The following is a 17886-nucleotide window of genomic DNA, read 5'->3' on the forward strand; positions in this document are numbered from 1 at the left end:
ACTATTTGTTCTAGTTCTGTGTAAAATAATGTTGGCATTTTGATGGGAATTGTATTGAATCTATAGATTAGTTAGTATGGACATTTTAACAATATAAATTCTTCCAGTCAGTGAGGATGGAATATCATTCCATTTATTTGTGTCATCTTCAGTTTCTTTCATCGGTGTCTCATAGTTTTCAGAGTACAGGTCTTTCACTCTGGTTACATTTTTTTTCCCCCTAGGTATGTTATTTTTTTTGATGCAGTTGTAAATGGGATTGCTTTCTTCTCTTTCTGGTATTTCATTATTAGAAAAGCACAACCAATTTCTGTATATTGTATCCTGCAACTGAATTTGTTTATTCTAATAGTTTTTTGGTGGAGTCTTTAGAGACTTCTTAGTATCATGTCATCCATAAATAGTGACAGTTTAACTTCTTCCTTGCCAATTGGATGCCTTTTCTTTCTTTTTCTCCCCTGATTGCTAGGACTAAGCTAGAACTTATAGTACTATGTTGAATAAGATAGTGGCAAGAGTGGCCATCCTTGTCTTGTTCCTGATGTTAGAGGAAAAGCTTTCAGCTTTTACTGTTGAATACGTTAGCTGTACGTTTTGCATATATGGTCTCTATTATGTTAAAGTGTGTTTCCTCTCTAGCCACTTTGTCATAAATGGATGTTGAATTTTGCCAGAGGTTTTTTTTTGCATCTACTGAGATTATCATATGATTTTTATCCTCATGTTGTTAATGTGGTGTATCATGTTGGTTGATCTGTGTATGTTGAACCATCCTTGCATCCCTGGAATAAATCACTCTTGATCATGGTGTATGATCCTTTTCACATACTTTTTAATTCAATTTGTTAACATTTTGTTGAGGATTTTTGCATCTGTTGTTGATCATGAATATTGACATGTTATTTTATTTTTTTAATTTTTTTTTTGGTAGTGTCCTTGGTTTTGTTATCAAGGCAATGCCAGCCTTGTACAATGAATTTGGAAGTGTTCCTTCCTCTTCAATTTCTTTAACAATTGTTTGAGAAGTATAGGTTAACTCTTTTAAAAATGTTTGGTAGAATTTGCCTGTGAAGCTGTCTAGGCCTGGACTTTCGTTTGTTGAGAAATTTTTATTACTGATTCAGTTTCATTATTGGTAATTGGTCTGTTCAGATTTTCTATATCTTCCTGATTCAGTTTTGGAAGATTATATGTTTCTAGGAATCTATTCATTTCTTCTAGATTGTTCAGTTTGTTGGCATACAAGTTTTCACAGTTGTCTCTTACAATCTTTAGTATTTCTCTAGTATCAGTTATAACTTCTCTTTCATTTCCTATTTTATTTGGAACCTCTTTTTTCCTCAATGAGTCTGACTGAAGGTTTGCCAATTTGGCTTATCTTTTCAGAGAAATAGCTCTTGGTTTCATTTATCTTTTCTATTTTTCTTGTTTTGTTTTTTGGTGTCTATTCATTTCCACTCTGATCTTTATTATTTCCTTGCTTCTACTAAGCTTGGGCTTTGCTTGTTCTTTTTCTAGATCCTTTAGGTGTAAGGTTAGTTTGAAACTTTTCTTGTTTCTTGATGTGGGCCTGGATTGCTGTAAACTTCCCTCTTACGACATTTGCTTGTGCTGTATTCCATAGATTTTGGAATGTATGTTTCCATTTTCATTTGCCTCAAGGTATTTTTATTATTGCATCTTTGATTTCTTTGTTGACCCATTGGCTGTTCAGTAGCATGTTGTTTAGCCTCCATGTTTCTGTGTTTTCCAGTTTTTTTTCCTTGAAATCAGTATCCTTGAAATACAGTCATGGTCAGAAACGATGTTTGATACAATTTCAGTCCTCTTAAATTTATCAAGACTTGTTTTGTGGCCTCACATGTGATCTGTCCTGGAGACTGTTCCATGTGCACTTGAAGAAAATATGTATTCTGCTGTTTTGGGGTGGTAGGTGTCCATCTGGTCTATTGTGTGATTTAAGGCTACTGTTTCCTTATTGATTTTCTGTCTGAGTGATCTTTCCATTGATGTAAGTGAGGTGTTACAGTTCCTTACTATTATTGTACAGTTGACCCTTGAACAACACAGGTTTGAACTATGTGAGTCCACTTACACACAGGTTTTTTTTCAACATATATTAGAAAGTTTTTATTTTGTAAATATAATTTTTTTCACAATGTCTTTATTTTTGCTATATACATATAACAGTGTTTTGTATAAGACAGTATTAATATAGGTACTGACAGATGATACTTGTAAATGTACATTAACTTATGGTATTGATAAGTACAGTAATATATTTCTCTTATGATTTTCTTAATAACATTTTCTTTCCTCTAGTTTATTGTAAATATATCTAACATACAAAATATAATACTTTATAATATAAAAGTATATAATATATCTAACATACAAAATGTGTTAACAACTGTTTATGTTTTCAGTAAGGCTTCTGGTTTACAGTAAGCTGTTAGTACTTAAGGTTTGTGGAGTCGAGAGTTATATGTGGTTTTTGACTGCACAGGTGATCAGCACCCTTAAGCTCTGTGTTGTTCAAGAGCCTGATGTATTACTGTTAATTACTCCCTTTGTGTTAATATTTGCTTTGTATATTCAGGTGCTCCTGTATTGGGTGCAAAGATACTATAATTGTTTTGTCATCTTGTTGGACTGATCCCTTTACCATTATGTAGTGCCCTTCTTTGTCTTATGGTCTTTGTTTTCAAATCTATTTTGTCTGATATAATCATTGGTACCCCAGCTTTCTTTTCATTCCCATTTACATAGAATGTCTTTTTCCATCCCTTCACTTTCAATCTTTGTGTGTCTTTATGTCTGAAATGAGTCTCTTGTAAGGTAGCAAATGTGGGTCCTGGGCTTGGGGAGGAGGGTTGTTGTTGTTTTGTTTTGTTTTTTTAATTCATTCAGCCACCTGATGTTCTTTGCATGGAACATTTAATTCATTTACATTTAAAGTAATTATTGGTAGGTATGTACTTATTGCCATTTTATTAGTTGCTGGTTGTTTTTGTAGTTCTTTTCTATTCCTTTCTTCTTCTCTTGTTCTCTTCCCTTGTGGTTTGATGACTTTTAGTGTTATGTTTGAATTTCTTTTTCTTTTTATTGTGTGTGCCTAGTACAGGTTTTGGTTTACGGTTACCATGAGGTTCATAATATAATACCCTACGTATATGGCAGTCTGTTTTAAGTTAATGGTCACCTAAGTTCAAATACATTCTACAAGCACTATGGTTTTCCTCCCCTTTCCATTGTTTTGATGTCATATTTTCAGTCTTTTTGTATATTGCTTAACTAATTTTTATAGATTAGCTGATTTTACTTTTGTCTTTTAACCTTCATACTACCTTTACTGTATGTTTGCTTTGATCAGAGATTTTTTCCTTTCACAGTTCTCTTATAGTTGTGGCCTTTCCTTTTTTGTTTCCAAAAGCCCCTGTAACATTTCTTCTAAAGCTGGTTTAGTGGTGATGAACTCCTTTAGCTTTTGTTTCTCAGAAACTCTCTCTCCTAACCTTGCCAGGTAGATTTGTGGTTGTAGGTTTTTTCCTTTCAGCACTTTGAATATATCATGCCACTCCCTCCTGGCCTACCAGATTTCTGTGGAAAAATCAGCTAATGGTCTTACGGGGTTTCCCTTGTCCATAACTAGGTGCTTTCCTTTTGCTGCTTTTAGGATTCTTTTTTTCTTTTTGCTGCTCATCTCAGGGGACTTCCACTACCCTGTCTTCCAGATGCCGATTCATATTTGCTCTCGATTCCTTCTACTGTATTTTTCGTTTCAGTTATTGTATTCAGCTCTCATTGGCTCTTTTTCATATTTTCTCTTTGTTGGAGTTCTCACTGTATTCATTTTTCTCCCAAGTTTGGTAAGCATCTTTATGGCTGTGACCTTGAACTATTTATCAGGTAGATTGCTGACCTCCATTCTGTTTAGTTCTTTTTTTGAGGTTTGTCTTGTTCTTTTGTTTGGAACATATTCCTCGGTCTCCTCGTTTTGCCCGACTCTCTGTATTTGTTTCTATGTACTAAGCAGATCAGCGACATTGCCCAGTCTTGAGGAATGATCTTATGTAGAAGGTATGTGCTGATCCCGACTACTCCCCAGGGGTGGTGCACAGGAGCTGCTTGGAGGGGCACCTCAGGGGAACATCTGGGTGGGTTGAGCAGTGCTTGCAGGGTAGATGGAGAGTATCAGAGATGGTGCCCACCAGTGCTTCCATTGCACGAGAAAGTTCCCACAAATCCATGCACCTCTGGCACATACCCTAAGGGTAGTCAATAAATCTCCTCCTTATATGGCCCAAGCACTTTTCTTTTTTTCTTTTCTTTTCTTTTTTTTTTTTAACCTTTGTTTATTTTTGGGAGAGAAAGAGAGAATGCAAGCAGGGAAGGGGCAGAAAGAGGGAGACACAGAATCCAAAGCAGGCTCTAGGCTCTGAGCTGTCAGCACAGAGCCCGAACTCACAGGCTTGAACTCACGAACCGCGATACCATGACCTGAGCCAAAGTCGGACTCTCAACCTACTGAGCCACCTGGGCGCCCCAGCCTGGCACTTTTCAAACGGCTGCCCCTGAGCTGGGTGTCAGAGTGAGTTTGTACTCCGACCTTTTAAGAGCAGAACCTCATTTCCTGTAGCCCTTGTGCTCTCCCGGAGCTAAACCCTGCTGATTTTTAAAGGCACACGTTACGGGGGGGGCTCATCTTCCCAGTACAGGTGTCCGGGGCAGCAGTGCCTGACGAGCCTGAATCCTAAACTCCTCAGGGGGGACCTCTGCATTGATTTCCCTCCTACTTGTGGACTGCCACGCCAGGCGTGTGGGTCCTGACTAGACCACGTCTCTGCCCCTCCTGCCCACCTCACTTTAGGTCTTTAGTTGTGGAAGAGCTGTTCTGCTAGTCTTCAGGTTGTCCTCAGAGACGATTGTTCTGGATGTGGTTGTAGTTTTGGTGTGTCCTTGGGAGGAGACAAATTCAGGATCTTCTTACTCTGCCATTTTCATCCTGTCCCCCCAACATGTATTTACTCATATAATTAGAAACAATGTTTTGCAGTTTCAGAAATTTAAGAAATTTCTAATCTAAGAAGTAGATGAGAGAAATTCTTCAGACTTGCTTTTCTGCCTTACACATTGTTCCGTTATCCCTATGCTGCTGATGCTCCACTAAGAAGTTTGTTGAAGGCAGGGAAAGTTCTTATCTGTTTTTGAGCCCTTCTCCCTCAATGCCTCACCCATTTTCTGGCTGAAAAAATAGTTGAAAAGTTGGTTGGACACATATATAGTCCGTGTTTTTCTAAGAGCAGGGACAGGTTTTCTCTAAGCAGCCAGGCCTGTGTAGCAGTAGCTAGAGGGGTGCCCTGCGGGGGGGGAGGGGGGGGGGCTTCTAGGAAGACCCACCAAAGACACCACTCAGCCACAGTCACCATGAGTATTCTGATAGCTGAGCGGATGGTGCACGGACTGTTGTAGCCACGGTAAATATTTGTGGTTTGTCTTTGTCCAGACTGGGGAAACCTTTGAGCCCTGTAGAGATACAAAGCATCTTCCCCTTCATTTGCTTTGCCCTGTGTGCTAATTATTGACAAGCTCTGTATTTCTGGGAGGAATGGCTCCTGGCTGGCCTGTCCTGAGCCCGAATGTTCATAAGGAACATCCAGTGCTCAGTACTGACTGCTGGCAGAGGTGAAGGAGGTGCCGCAGGAGACTAACAGGGGAGCCCACACCCCACCCCTGCAGTTGACACTAGAAAAACAAGAGGAAGGAGGAAAACTACCCTAGGAAATGCCTTCTTTAAAAATGTATTCCTTTCTCCCCCAACTTTGATAAGCTTGGGGATTTGTTGCTGTTATTTATTTTTTTAGGTAGAAAAATACACCATTAACTATTCATTATCGTAGCCAGATTTGGGTCTAGCTCCACCAGTAGGGGATAAACGTGGCATGGCAGAGGCCCCTGTGGATTATGATTTATGTTTTTAGTTATTTTCCCTTTTGTAACTTATTATGGGGCCACTTTCTTGCCCCCCGGAAATCATAATTCCCAGCAGGCTGAGCTTTCTGGACTTCATCTCAGTGCAGTGGTTACATCCCTCAGCCTGTGCTGCCCCTGCCTTCAACAGAATAATAGCACCTCAACTAATTTATGCAGTGGGCGTGAAGCAGAGCTGGCCCTGGCCCTCTGACTCTTGGCGGCAGGGGCCCTGTGAGTCCTCAGCTCCCAGCTCCTCCCAGCCTCTCCTGGCCACGTGGTTTGAGTCCATGAGTGGGAAGGGCCCACTGTCCCCACGGGCCCCGTCTCAGGCTCTGTTCTATGGGAACAGCTCAGCCTGGGTAGACTGTCCAGGTGCTTCAGGAGAGACAGGGAATTCCCATAGGGCAGGCCCGCACATCTGGGAATTCACTGAATCTGCTCTACCTCAGCTCCGCTTGTCCTGGCCGCAGCAGGTGGAGCAGGTCCTCACTTCTCCGTCCCTCTCTCCCTCCTCTGGCCCGTAGGTGTTTGAGGAATTGTGGAGGAGTAAAGGGAAGACTCCATCACAGATTGTTTCAGAAAGGAAGCTTGAACTGATGCAGGATGAAGAGGCACTGGAACGGGTGTGCCACGCCGTGATGGAGGGGCATCCTCAAGTGGTAATTAATGGTCACCACAGGGTGGAGAGGGTCTACTCTCCTGGTCAGGCCAGGAGCCTCTCCACTGCTCCCTTTCAACGCCCAGAGGCACTTCCTAATTAGGGCCGGCCCAGCTTGCTCAGCAGTTCCCTAAAACACTTCATCCGTTTTTAGCTAAGGTCAAGAGCTGAAATTTGGTGAATATTAGAAAAATACCACATTTCCCAGAAGGAAAATCCACCCCTGGAGTTTCATCTCATGCAGTTCAGTTTACAGGGGTGTTTATTGGGCTCACCGGATCCAAGTTTTGACCTCCCAGCACGGCACCCTCTCCCAGGGCGGGCGCTTTGAGTCTGTTACCGCTCACTCTGCTTTATAAGGAGACCGCTCACTAACAAGCCAGCAGGCATGACTGCAGAAAGGGAAGAAAGATGGGCAAACACTTTAGCTCCATGCCTAAAAGAGGTGGGAAGAAAGGCAGAAAGGGAAATTACTTGTAAATTATGGAGAAAATCCTTGACAGGAGCGTAGCTGAAAACCAAGTCATTCTGTGTTCTGAGCACAGAACAAAATATAAAAGCGAAAATGAGTGCCATCCCTTCCTCCCCAAGTCTAATCGTACTGTCTAGAGATTTTTTAGTGGGTAAAAAATTGCTAGCATCTCTTTCAGAATAATACCCACCCACCCATCGGCTTGCCGGGGACACTAACAGCCCTGAAAAGAGCTCTCGATAAGGAAAATGAGCTTGCGCTGGGTCCAGCAATCTCCGTCTTCCTGCCTCATCTGTAGTGACTGATAAAGACACACTTTCAGTTTCGGACTCGTCCTGCGGCACTGAGTACAGATGCCCACAGACATTATTACCCATCAAGATGCCACAGAGCCGGAGCTCGGGGCGGGTGGCCCTGACAGTCAGTGGCTACTTGATAGGAAGCTGGCGCCTCCTTCTTTTGTTGTCCCCATCCTGCCCACCACAGTGCACTCCCCAACCCCCGTGCTCCAGGACAGCTGCCATTTTTAGGATTTGTCTTCTGACAAACACGTGTCCTTGGTAGGCAGTGGGGGAGAAGGAAAGCCAGGCATCTCCGTGCCTGCTAACCATGGGAGGATTAGAGAAGGACCTCACTCTGACTAGACTAGATCGTTCATCTAGGGTTACTCACCCCAAGACTGAGAAGCTCTGTGTCACTGGGGCACCCAGGAGAGCACCCTCGTTCCTGCACTCCAGCTCCCTTGCTGTGGACAGTCCCTCGTCATGCACACAGCCCTCTCCTTGTCCACTTTAATCAGAGAGCACAGTGGCAGACATCCCTGTGATGGGAGCCTAGAAACCTCCTCAGAAGTTCACACCTCCCCCCTTTCCTTTTCTCATTTTATATCTAATCCTAACAGGAAAACAAAAGAAATGAAGTTTAAGTGTCAGCAAACATAAACCTTAATTTAGCACTTTTAAGTATGCATATCATTATTTTCTCCTCTAAAACAGTTTCTATCTATCTTTAAAGGTAATGGACATGAAGAGGGGAAACCCCAGAGCCATAAACAAACTGATTGGGTTGGTACGAAAAGTAACTCACAACCGAGCAGATCCTACGGTGATAAAGGAGATCCTGGAGAAGCAGTTGTCGTCATGAGATGTTCTGGGTCCGTCTCTGCCTGAGGGACAGCAGAGCGGCCATGACTGAGAACCTGAGCCCGTGAAACCTGACATCCAGGGGCTCAACCTGCTGGCGCCTCCCAGTCTCTAGCCCCAGCTAGAGCTGTAGGCCACCCAGGGCCAGACCTGACTCTGCCCTGGGATGCTACCTGCACAGACCAGCAGCGACAGCCCCATTTGCCTCATTGACGTGGAAGTGGTTCCAGGATGGCCGCAGTGGTGCTGAAGGAATAGCACATTCCAGGCCTTAGTAATTCTAAACTAAGTGAAACACACAGTTTCAAGTGCTGTCACTGTTCTAAGAAAACTTCCCATCCCGCACTTCTTTAACAAGTATTTCTGAGTAAGTTCCAAAAGCCAGGCACTGCTCTAGGTGCCAGGCATGAGCAGTGGTCAAGAGGGACCATGGTCTGGATGCAGTATTTTAGACCTGAAAGTAGATGAGTGGAGATAAAAACCACAACAGGACAGACATGCCAAACACACTTTTGTCTAGACAGGCCCTGCGGGGCTGGGAAGGAGGGCATTAGTCTCACTAGCCCGCACTCATCCACGGAGTAAAAGTGACATTGCCCACCTGCTCAGCTCCCCAGGGATTGCCGGGAGGTCTGAGAGTAAATGAAATATTATTTGTAATAAACAAAAAAAAAAAAGTTTTCAAATAAATTTAATGAACAAAATATATACTGAAATATCACATAAAAAATTAACTTACACGTCAAAGATTGTGCAGCTGACAAGGACCCCCGCCCACCCCACCCTCAAGCCGAAAAAAGATTAAAACAAAAAATGTAACATTAAATTGATTTGTTTTCCCTGGAAAGAATAAGATTATAAACTAGTACATCAAAATCTTGACCTTTAGCAGTAATTGTGGTGCAGTTAACAACCTCTCCGTGAAGGCTGGGTCGCCTTCACCCCTGTTCTCGTGACAGTAATGCGGCTTCTGTGTAACGCACCGGAGCACCCCTGTGTGCGCTGCGTGCCTTTGTTACCTCTGACTCATGGTGCTCAAAGACCACTTTCACAAATGCTATCTTGTAACGTGTCAAACCGTGGCATAAGAGAACAGGCTCTTCGGAGGCTCTGATTTTACACTGGCTTCTCCAGCGTACCAAGAAGAGTCCAAGCATTGCCGTCATGAACGGTGGCAGCTGGGGAACCAGAGAGAAGCAGACTTTCCCCATCGCCAGGGTGACCATGAGTGGTGCCCCAGGTGCTGGCAGTTGCTCAGGACTTCCCTAAGCATCCCCCTTACCCAGCCAAAAGAGCAGGGACAGAAAGGAGACCAGACAAGCAAGAAGAGGTAAGGTTTTTAAAAAATTGTGACAGAATGGCTCAGAATTGTGCGAGAATGTGTTACCTCACGCAGCAACCACGTGCCTGCTCCGCGTGCATTCTGTTCCAACACTGACGACCTACTGGACCTAGAAGTAGAATATTCTCTTTTCTAGAGAGAGAGGCTGAGTCCAACTTCTCTCTGCACTTTGCAAGTCTGAATTACAAATGGGGCAGGACAGCCTGAGCCTGGATTCTGGCAGGATGGTTTTCTCAGGAATAATACGGTTCAGTTTTGTCTTAAAAACTCCCATTTTCACCAAAGGTCTGGCTTCTGGGTAATCAAACGTTACAAAAGATGATACTGGAGGATCTTTCCAGACCCTTTTAAATCAAGGCCTTGCTAAAATGGGTGATGGGGGTGGGGAGGCAGCCAGATGAAGACAAATCACCAAAATTATGTCCAGTGTAGACTGTATTATGGACTGATCATTTCCAGAGAAAAATGCCATGGAGACACCTGATCTTTATAGTGCTGTCTACCTCTGACAATTGCCCGTGGTCTTGAATGCCCACTTCTGAAATCCCGAGAATTAGACAGTTATAACTGCTAATAGAAAAAGAATCAAAACACAGCTCAGATTATCTTACTCGGAACCTGACTATATATTCAAAAGACCTATTTGCATAACAGTCAGAAACTCACAAAGTATGGCTCTATTCTAAACAGGTCTCAAGTACAGTTTTAAATACATCTTTGCATGAGTGAGAATTTAGTCTGGTTCGTTGCTGTTCCAACGAAAATCTCATGAAGATGTGTGAGTTGGTGTCATGTGAAGCCATTGCCATCTGTCATTGGAATCCACACACCTGTAGGCTGGGAAGGAAATGTGCTGGAAAACTGGCTCATCCCCAGGATGGCATGAACCAACTGGACCTGGTCATGCCCAAACCATGTGTTCTGTTGGTTGACAGGGAAGTTGGTTGGTTGGTTGGCTGGCTGGTTCTGGCAGAAAGGAAGCTCAGCCTCAACACTTAGCATGGTACCTGGCACAGAGTAACTTTAGCGAATGCTGATTAAGTTTATAAAACCAAATTAGTGGACAGCCTTTTAGAATGAGAGGCTGGTGCTGCCCACAAGTAGGCTTTGAATTCTGGACATGAGTCTAGGAAGGAGCTTCTTGACTCTGTCCAGGCATATGCACCAAGGTGAACTTCTGTTCCTGTCTCTTAAAGTATACATGCCTCAGAAAAAAAGCTAATCATTATAACAAGTTTAGCATGTTTTAGCTGAGCTTATACACACACACACACACACACACACACGCCCCTCTTTTCTAATTATTGCTTATCTGCAAGAAGGCTATGAAATTTTTGAAAGTACACACCCTCCTGGAGCTTTGAGTTAATTCAGTACACAGCTTATGGGAATAACCCACAATTCATACTGTGTTTTTCATTTCTACTGAATTTGCTGCATTTCAAGGACTCTACCGAGTGTTGCGGGGGCAAAACACTAAGTCTATCTCCAAGGTCATGTTATTTACCCATTACCAAAAGCAGCGTGGAAATGGCGGCCATGCTTCTCTGGCAGATTTCAGACAAATGTATTCATGGATTATTTGAACACGGATGACCCTAAATTGAAAGATGGCTAGAATGTGATTGAAATCCTCTCTCCTTGCCTCCCTTAAATAATTTAGCAAAAAGCATTTAAGATCAACACTAAATTCCCCCTTAAAATATCTCCAGGCCAAAAAGGGGCCTTGTTACAAGCCTTCTGCAGACTCGTCCCAATAAAAAGTCCATAGACACACTCAGAAGCACAGACTTCTGCAGCCTCAGCTCCGTGAAATTTATAATCTGGCCTGAGAGCTTCTATCACCCTTGTCAGGTTCTGAAATGACATAGTAAATCTAAGCTCCCCAAAAGATGCCTGAAATACATATCGAATGCATACTGACAGAGCTTATTGGCAGTCTTGTAACCGGTGTGGCTGACAATGAGTTAGGTTTACTCTCATGTCATAAGACAGGAACAAAATTCACAATGACCCAATGGGATGGGAAAGGTCAGTTCTAGCCAAAATCATCATCTGTCTTCAGATCCAAAGTGCAGAGCCAAAGAACTGAAGACTTACGCCACCCCCGCCCCCAACCCTGTCCCTGTCTTCTTCCCCATAGAACGTCACCAAAAACCTTTCATGAAAGCCCTGTTTATCCACTTAACGAGCTGCCAGGATAATCTGTCCTCCAAAACAAGTAATGGCCTAATAAATGCCTGAGCGTGGGGAAGATTTACTGAGGCAAAATTATCCCGAAAACAATTCTTAGTCTTCCGAGAGCTCTTCCTAAAGCATTAGGTTTATGATGGTCATTCAAAAAGGAAAAAAAGAGTCCACTCCATTTTCTTACAATGTTTCCTCAATGATGTGATTTAAGGGTGGAGTATACACTGGTCTGACGGTGTTCTAAGCTGTGATTTGATGGAGAATTAGTGCCGCGTGATTTATAGAATGATGGCTGAAGCGAGAGGGGCCTGAGAATATCTTCTCAATGACTTAAAGCTGGTGTGGCCTCAGCCCCCAGAGGACTGCTACCTCCAGGAAAAGCCAACACTGCAGAGCTGGCTGAGCTTCGCAGCAAGCCACAAATTACACTGGTCTGGGCCAGTGGCTTGAAGTAGCACGTGCAGTAATAGCTGTCCTGCAATAAAGCGTTTCATAAAAATGGCAAGCTTGACAGCCACTTCCGTAAACACAGGACTGGTAATGAGCAATTAAACTGTACTGCCCTTAAATGAGAGCTGTAGCTGATGCTGCACATCCTTAACCTCACACCAGTGACACGGCCCACCCCAGCCAGGGCAGCGCTTCCCTCACGAACCTAGACACGCCCGATCCCGATTCCAAATGAGCGGTGCTTCCACGGCGCAGAACCTCCAACCAGATCTGGACGTCAACCCACATGGCCGTGGCATCCCAGCCGATTCAGAGACCATTTTCAATCCTGAGTACTCAGTTTCACCCAAACTGAACAGGCAACCCAAATATTCTCATATCCTGTTTCTGGAGTCTATTTGTAAGAGGATGCTCTCCCCATAATTCCAAAGCTCTGTGAGGTCTTTCTTAACGGACTGAAAACCAACAATTATGTATGACCTAAATCAAAGGCACTTGCTGAGCAAAAGGTACTCCCGAGGACCCAAAAAAGAACTGAATGCATCCTCCCTACATGTGACAGAGACCTCAGTTCCAAGCCATCAATACATCAAAGTATTTTCCAAGCCAGTACTGGGTAAAGAGGGGAAAATTCCAGAATTCCTTTAAATACTGAGGAAAGGAAGTTATCTATTAATAAAGGAAATCACATCTCTTTAATTGGTTACTCTGGCACCCCCCTTTCATGGCTGGGAAATTGTTTATACCCCAAAAGCTGTACGTTAGCCTAAATTCACCTGGAATTTGTTTACAATTTTTAAAATTTAGTTGGTTGTTTCTAAAGATCTATTTTAAATATCCCAGTGCACACATATACTTTGAATCATAAAATTCACTCCATCTGGAACTTTACCTCAGACCCTGCACTGGGAATTGAAAGGCATGTGTGATGTTCCAGGAATCCTCAAGTTGTTTTCACTGCCCAGGACCATTAGGCTAGACACAGGGACTCCGGTCTCAGGCCTGCAGCAAAGGGTTTGTGCCCACTGTGCCTGCCAACAGGTAGCACAGCATCTGAGTGGGAGCCTGTCGTATGGAACAGGGACCACACTCTCGGACCACATTTTAAAGCACGCCAAATATCTTTACAAATTTTCCCTACATTACAAAAAAGAATTTCTGCAGGCCCCACTGACTATGATTTTTACCATGATTTTTTCCCACCAAGGAATTACCATTGTCACCCACCTACGGTACAGTGTCTCCATATCTTCCTAGATCAAAGTTCATTCCTCCAATCCCTCCTCTCCCCCCCCCCCCCCACCATATTTGCTTTTCTCTCATTTATAGCCTCAGGACTCTGCTGTTTTTCCTCTGGTATGTCCACACTATTGCCACAACCATCCTTACCTAAGCTACCTGGCTGTTTCACTCCACCGTGTGGATTTTCCAGTTCTCTATAATACATTTCCAAGTCAGATTTCTGACTTCATTTTGAAAACCCCTGAACACAATACTGTGGAGGAGGCCTATAATGGATGCAGAAAGATGAACCAGTTTCCAATTCCAAATAGGGTTATCATGTGAGTTTGCTACCGGCACCCCACCAAGGGAGCTAATTTTACTGTCTCCCACCCCCGACACTGATCATCTCTGCCCTCCTTTAAGGTAAGTCTAGTTCAGTACCTATTTTTAAAAATGCTAAGAGGCACAAAAGCAATCTCTTTCCAAAAGGGTACCCTCTACAAAGGGGACTACAATGGTCTATAATAAAGCAATATGGACTGAAGAATCAACACCATCACCAGATAATGGAGAGAAGTGTAAATCAAGCCAAAAAGCCAATGAATACACTTTCCAGGTATGACTGCAGCATTTTCTGTACCTGTTCAGTCCAAACTGGGAGGTAAATACTTGTCCAAAACGAAGCTAGAGGATAGTAAATTACAGCTTACATTCCATCTTCCTGTTCCTCTTTCTTAATCTACCTTGAGCCACCTTCTTTTCCAGTGGAGACCTGGGGGTTTGTGAATACAAGGCTGTGCCAGGAAGCCAGGCCAGTCCGCTGGGCCTCATACATTCCTGCGGCTGTACCACAGGTGGGCAAGCCATTTTCCAAGACAGACAAATGTGAAGTCAGAAACATACAATAGGTCGACATCTTTGGTTTCTTGCTTAGACTTAGAAACACTGTGAGGCTGGCCGCTGAGAGCCTCCTTGCCCAGGCCAGGTCTCCTGGGGTCCACATTCCATGGGCTGGCTAGCTCTCAATACAAAGCTGCTTCAAGAACCGTGAAACACTGAAGGGCAGCCTCTGCTCTGCAAGGTCTCAGATGGGATTCTTTCCTCCACTGCCCTCCTCTGCTACGGGCCTGATTAAAATCATACCAGTCCTCCTGAGGCACCACCGCCAGACCTGTGGCTGCCCCCAGGGCTCAGCAGCGATGCCCACGAAGAAAACAAGAACTGGGAAGAACCGGGACTTCCCGTTTCCCCCCAAACAGGGAGGCCCACCCTTGTTATGTGCTCCTCCCCTGCTCAAAATAGAGGGGAGTGGAACTGAATGTCCACAAATATCAGCTGTTCATGGTCTCGTTTTTTAGCAGACAGTTCTTGTGTGTGTTTCTCCCTCTTTGGTGGTTTAAGGAGACCGGTGGCGCTAAGTATAATTATGCCTGGAGCAGGCTGCAAAGCAGCACAGAGGCACTAATACATCGTGTGGGGGCCTTCTAATGAACCCCATTACTCAGAAGGCAGCATTTCTGTGTGTAGTGAGTCACCAGCAGGCACTTGGCTTCGCAGGGCTTCCTGTGACCCGTCTGCATTTACATTCCAGGTCCCAAAGTGTACAGTGCTTGTTTCTCTACAAAGTGCAACATATTAGAAAAAGCAAACAGGATCTAAAATAATTGCCAATGTTTTTATAGATTTCATTTAGTTCACCTTTATCCTTTCCCCTGCCCCATACTCCTCCCTACCCCCACAAAACCCACTGTGAAATAGCTTCACAAAATCTTTTATAAAACACAAAACAATGATACCCGAGTATATGATACCCCACTTTCTCCATCAAACTTCTAAAAACCAATGTAACCGTTTGCCTATGTAGATTTCATTTTGCGCAAATCTTACTAAAATAAAACTATTTCCAGTGTTTAGGAAGTGATACACTGATTAAAGAAAGCTCTCAAGCAACAAGAAAATTTCCCTGCATTCCAAATTATCCACAACATCTGACTTCCCAGGCAAACAGCTGAAACCAATGGATTTGCCTGCAACATAAGGCAACACATGTTGGGCAGAGTGCAAATCTTGGAAGTAAGATGCAAAGGGACACATGATACATGCTTGTGTGATAGAGGAAAGCAGGGCCCCATCTTTATTCTTCCCTTTTAGAAAAGGGAAACCAAAATGCAGAAGGCAACAGGAACAGATGTTCATTCATGTGCTATTTGAAGAGCTGAGCCTTCTAACCCGGGGTACTTCAGAAATCATGGAACCCCAGTATTTGCTTGGTGTGATCTAAGCTCTAAGCTGCAAGATAAGTGACTCAAAGGGATGGGAGAATACCAAAAAATTGAGGAGTAAAAAAGAAAAGAAAACCTGCCCAAGGAGTTACCAGCTTATGAGACTTACATTCTAGAGGAGGTGGAAAGACCCGGCTAGAGAAAGAGGAGGTACACAGAAAATTTCCCTCCCCACAAATCAAGTATTGTCAGGAAATATCAAAGTAGAAATTTTTGTAAGCAGCTTTGCATTTAACATTCAGTCAAGACGCTAAAACCTTAAAAACAAGAACCTCTATTAAAAAAAAAAAAAAAAAAAAAACTAACAACAGGAGTCCTCAAAGTCACCCAGGATCTTGTAGCACAGGATGGAGTGTTCCTGGGCCAAGGCAGCCAGTTCCTTCAGGAACTCTGGGAAGAGGGCAGCGGCCAGCATGGTGTTCCTCACCGGCAGGGGCAGGCTTGGGGGCACCCCAGCCACCTTGGCTCTGTTTGTCAGGAAGGGCTGAAGCACTCTTGGGGGACCATCCAAAAGGTTCTTGCCAATTCCTGTCCTGGAAGCATCCTGAATGGGATCTGAAAGCAGAAAGAAAACTGTCAGGGCGACCCTCCACAGGCCTTTATGTCCACCCTCTTAAGTATGTGTGTTTGAGGGGAGGGGGCTGGTGGACTGTCTAGTCGTGGGTTCAGTTCCTAGAACCGAAGTCCGAAGACACAGCCCTTGAACATATACCTTCTCCGCCCCGTGGCGCACACACACACGTGGCTGGGTTGCTGTCCAGCAGATAACCTCCAGCACAAGGTATGTGATGGCGAGAGTTTTATCCCAAATCCTGTGTAAGGAACTTCGTGCAGCAATTGTGGCAACCCTCCATGCCCAGGACATCCTACCAAGTGAAGACTTAACTCACCACGTGTTATCTGGGGACGTCCAGAGGCTCCACCTGCTCTCCTGGTGTTGGGGGAACCATCCTACCTTTACCAATTAAAGCAGAGCTGCAGGAGGCAAGCTGGGCTAACCAAGCCACTCCTTGCTCTCTGTAGCTCCGGCCTCAAGGGCTCCCTGAGGACCCCCAGCTCCTGGCTGGGATCTCCAGCCTTTTTTGAAGAACAGAATGGAAGAAGCCTTTTAAAGGTTGGAAATAACGGAGGGGAAGCTGGGTGCTAGGAAGACCGACCAGATTGGGAACTTCCCACCACCATGGGCATCTAGTGGCAGCAAGTGGCTTAGAAGCCTCCATCTAAGAAGGGTTTTCAGGGGTTTCAATCTCAGCTTCAGTAACACGGGTCCAGGATGAGATGAGCCCAAACTTGAACATATTCAAATGATTTGCATTTCCACATCAAATCAGTTTTACTAATTAAAATGGTTCAACTTTCCCCACTATTTAATTCTTAAATATCTCCAGCCTTCATATATTTATAGGAATTATTTATGCGTCCGTCTGCCCCTACTCAAATAGGCTCACTACTCTTTATAAATCATTATATTCAAGTTCTTCATTATTTTGGCTGCTTTTTAGAATTCAGTCCCATTTTTCAACACTTCTCAGAGTGTCGCTTAACTACAGTACTAAAAATTCTTGACATTTATAGTACTTTCCACATCTCACTACTATAGTCTTTAGTGTGAAAAAAAAATCCTCTGCTTTACTGCTTTAAATATCTTTTAGATTAGAGTTTATCACACTTCATTCCATGAAGAACTGGAAAAGTTGTAGAGGATCTGTCTGCTGCCACCTTTCAGCAGAAACACACAACATGTCCAGAGAAGAAAGTGAGGACAAAAGTGTTGAGATCACTGAGGTCCATGGCCAGCCATGGAGACCACCCCCTGGGACCCTCACGGGAGTCCTCCAGCACCGCAGCTCTTCAAAGGGTCCAGCAAAACTCACAAAGGAAGCTGGACTGGCTACGAGTGAGGAATGGGACACTCATAGGCAGTAATCCCAGGCCAAGACCTGCACAATCCATGGAATTCTCTTCCCCATATCTCTGCTCCTCTAGATCTCACTAGCCTCAAGAGACCCCAGTGCAGTGGTTAAGAAGAGCACACACTCTGCCACTTAGTGTCTGAGTGACATCAGGGAGGTTGCTTCACCTCTCTGTACTTTAATGTCCTCATGTGTCAAAAGCTCACAGAGTTGTAAGGATTAAGTGAGTCAATAGGAAAC

At 43.9% G+C, this 17886-nt stretch overlaps 2 protein-coding genes across 7 annotated transcripts in view; one reads left to right on the forward strand and one right to left on the reverse strand.

Annotated features, from left to right (window-relative positions):
* Window positions 1-9030, forward strand: part of GATB (glutamyl-tRNA amidotransferase subunit B) — an 83961-nt gene extending 74931 nt beyond the window's left edge. For 2 of the 3 annotated variants that reach the window (XM_047856803.1, XM_047856804.1), the window contains 2 exons: window positions 6498-6632; window positions 8118-9030. In XM_047856803.1, coding sequence (XP_047712759.1) covers window positions 6498-6632; window positions 8118-8246 — 264 coding nt within the window. In that variant the 3' untranslated portion in view covers window positions 8247-9030. The remainder of the gene's footprint in view (window positions 1-6497; window positions 6633-8117) is intronic. The other variant, XR_007151684.1, reaches the window with a different exon arrangement.
* A 4517-nt stretch (window positions 9031-13547) lies between these two features.
* FHIP1A (FHF complex subunit HOOK interacting protein 1A) overlaps window positions 13548-17886 on the reverse strand; it is a 259379-nt gene continuing 255040 nt past the window's right edge. For all 4 annotated transcript variants that reach the window (XM_047857314.1, XM_047857315.1, XM_047857316.1 and 1 more), the window contains one exon: window positions 13548-16288. In XM_047857314.1, coding sequence (XP_047713270.1) covers window positions 16035-16288 — 254 coding nt within the window. In that variant the 3' untranslated portion in view covers window positions 13548-16034. The remainder of the gene's footprint in view (window positions 16289-17886) is intronic.

The sequence above is a fragment of the Prionailurus viverrinus genome, chromosome B1 (assembly GCF_022837055.1).
Source record: "Prionailurus viverrinus isolate Anna chromosome B1, UM_Priviv_1.0, whole genome shotgun sequence".
NCBI classification, from domain to species: Eukaryota; Metazoa; Chordata; class Mammalia; order Carnivora; family Felidae; genus Prionailurus; species Prionailurus viverrinus.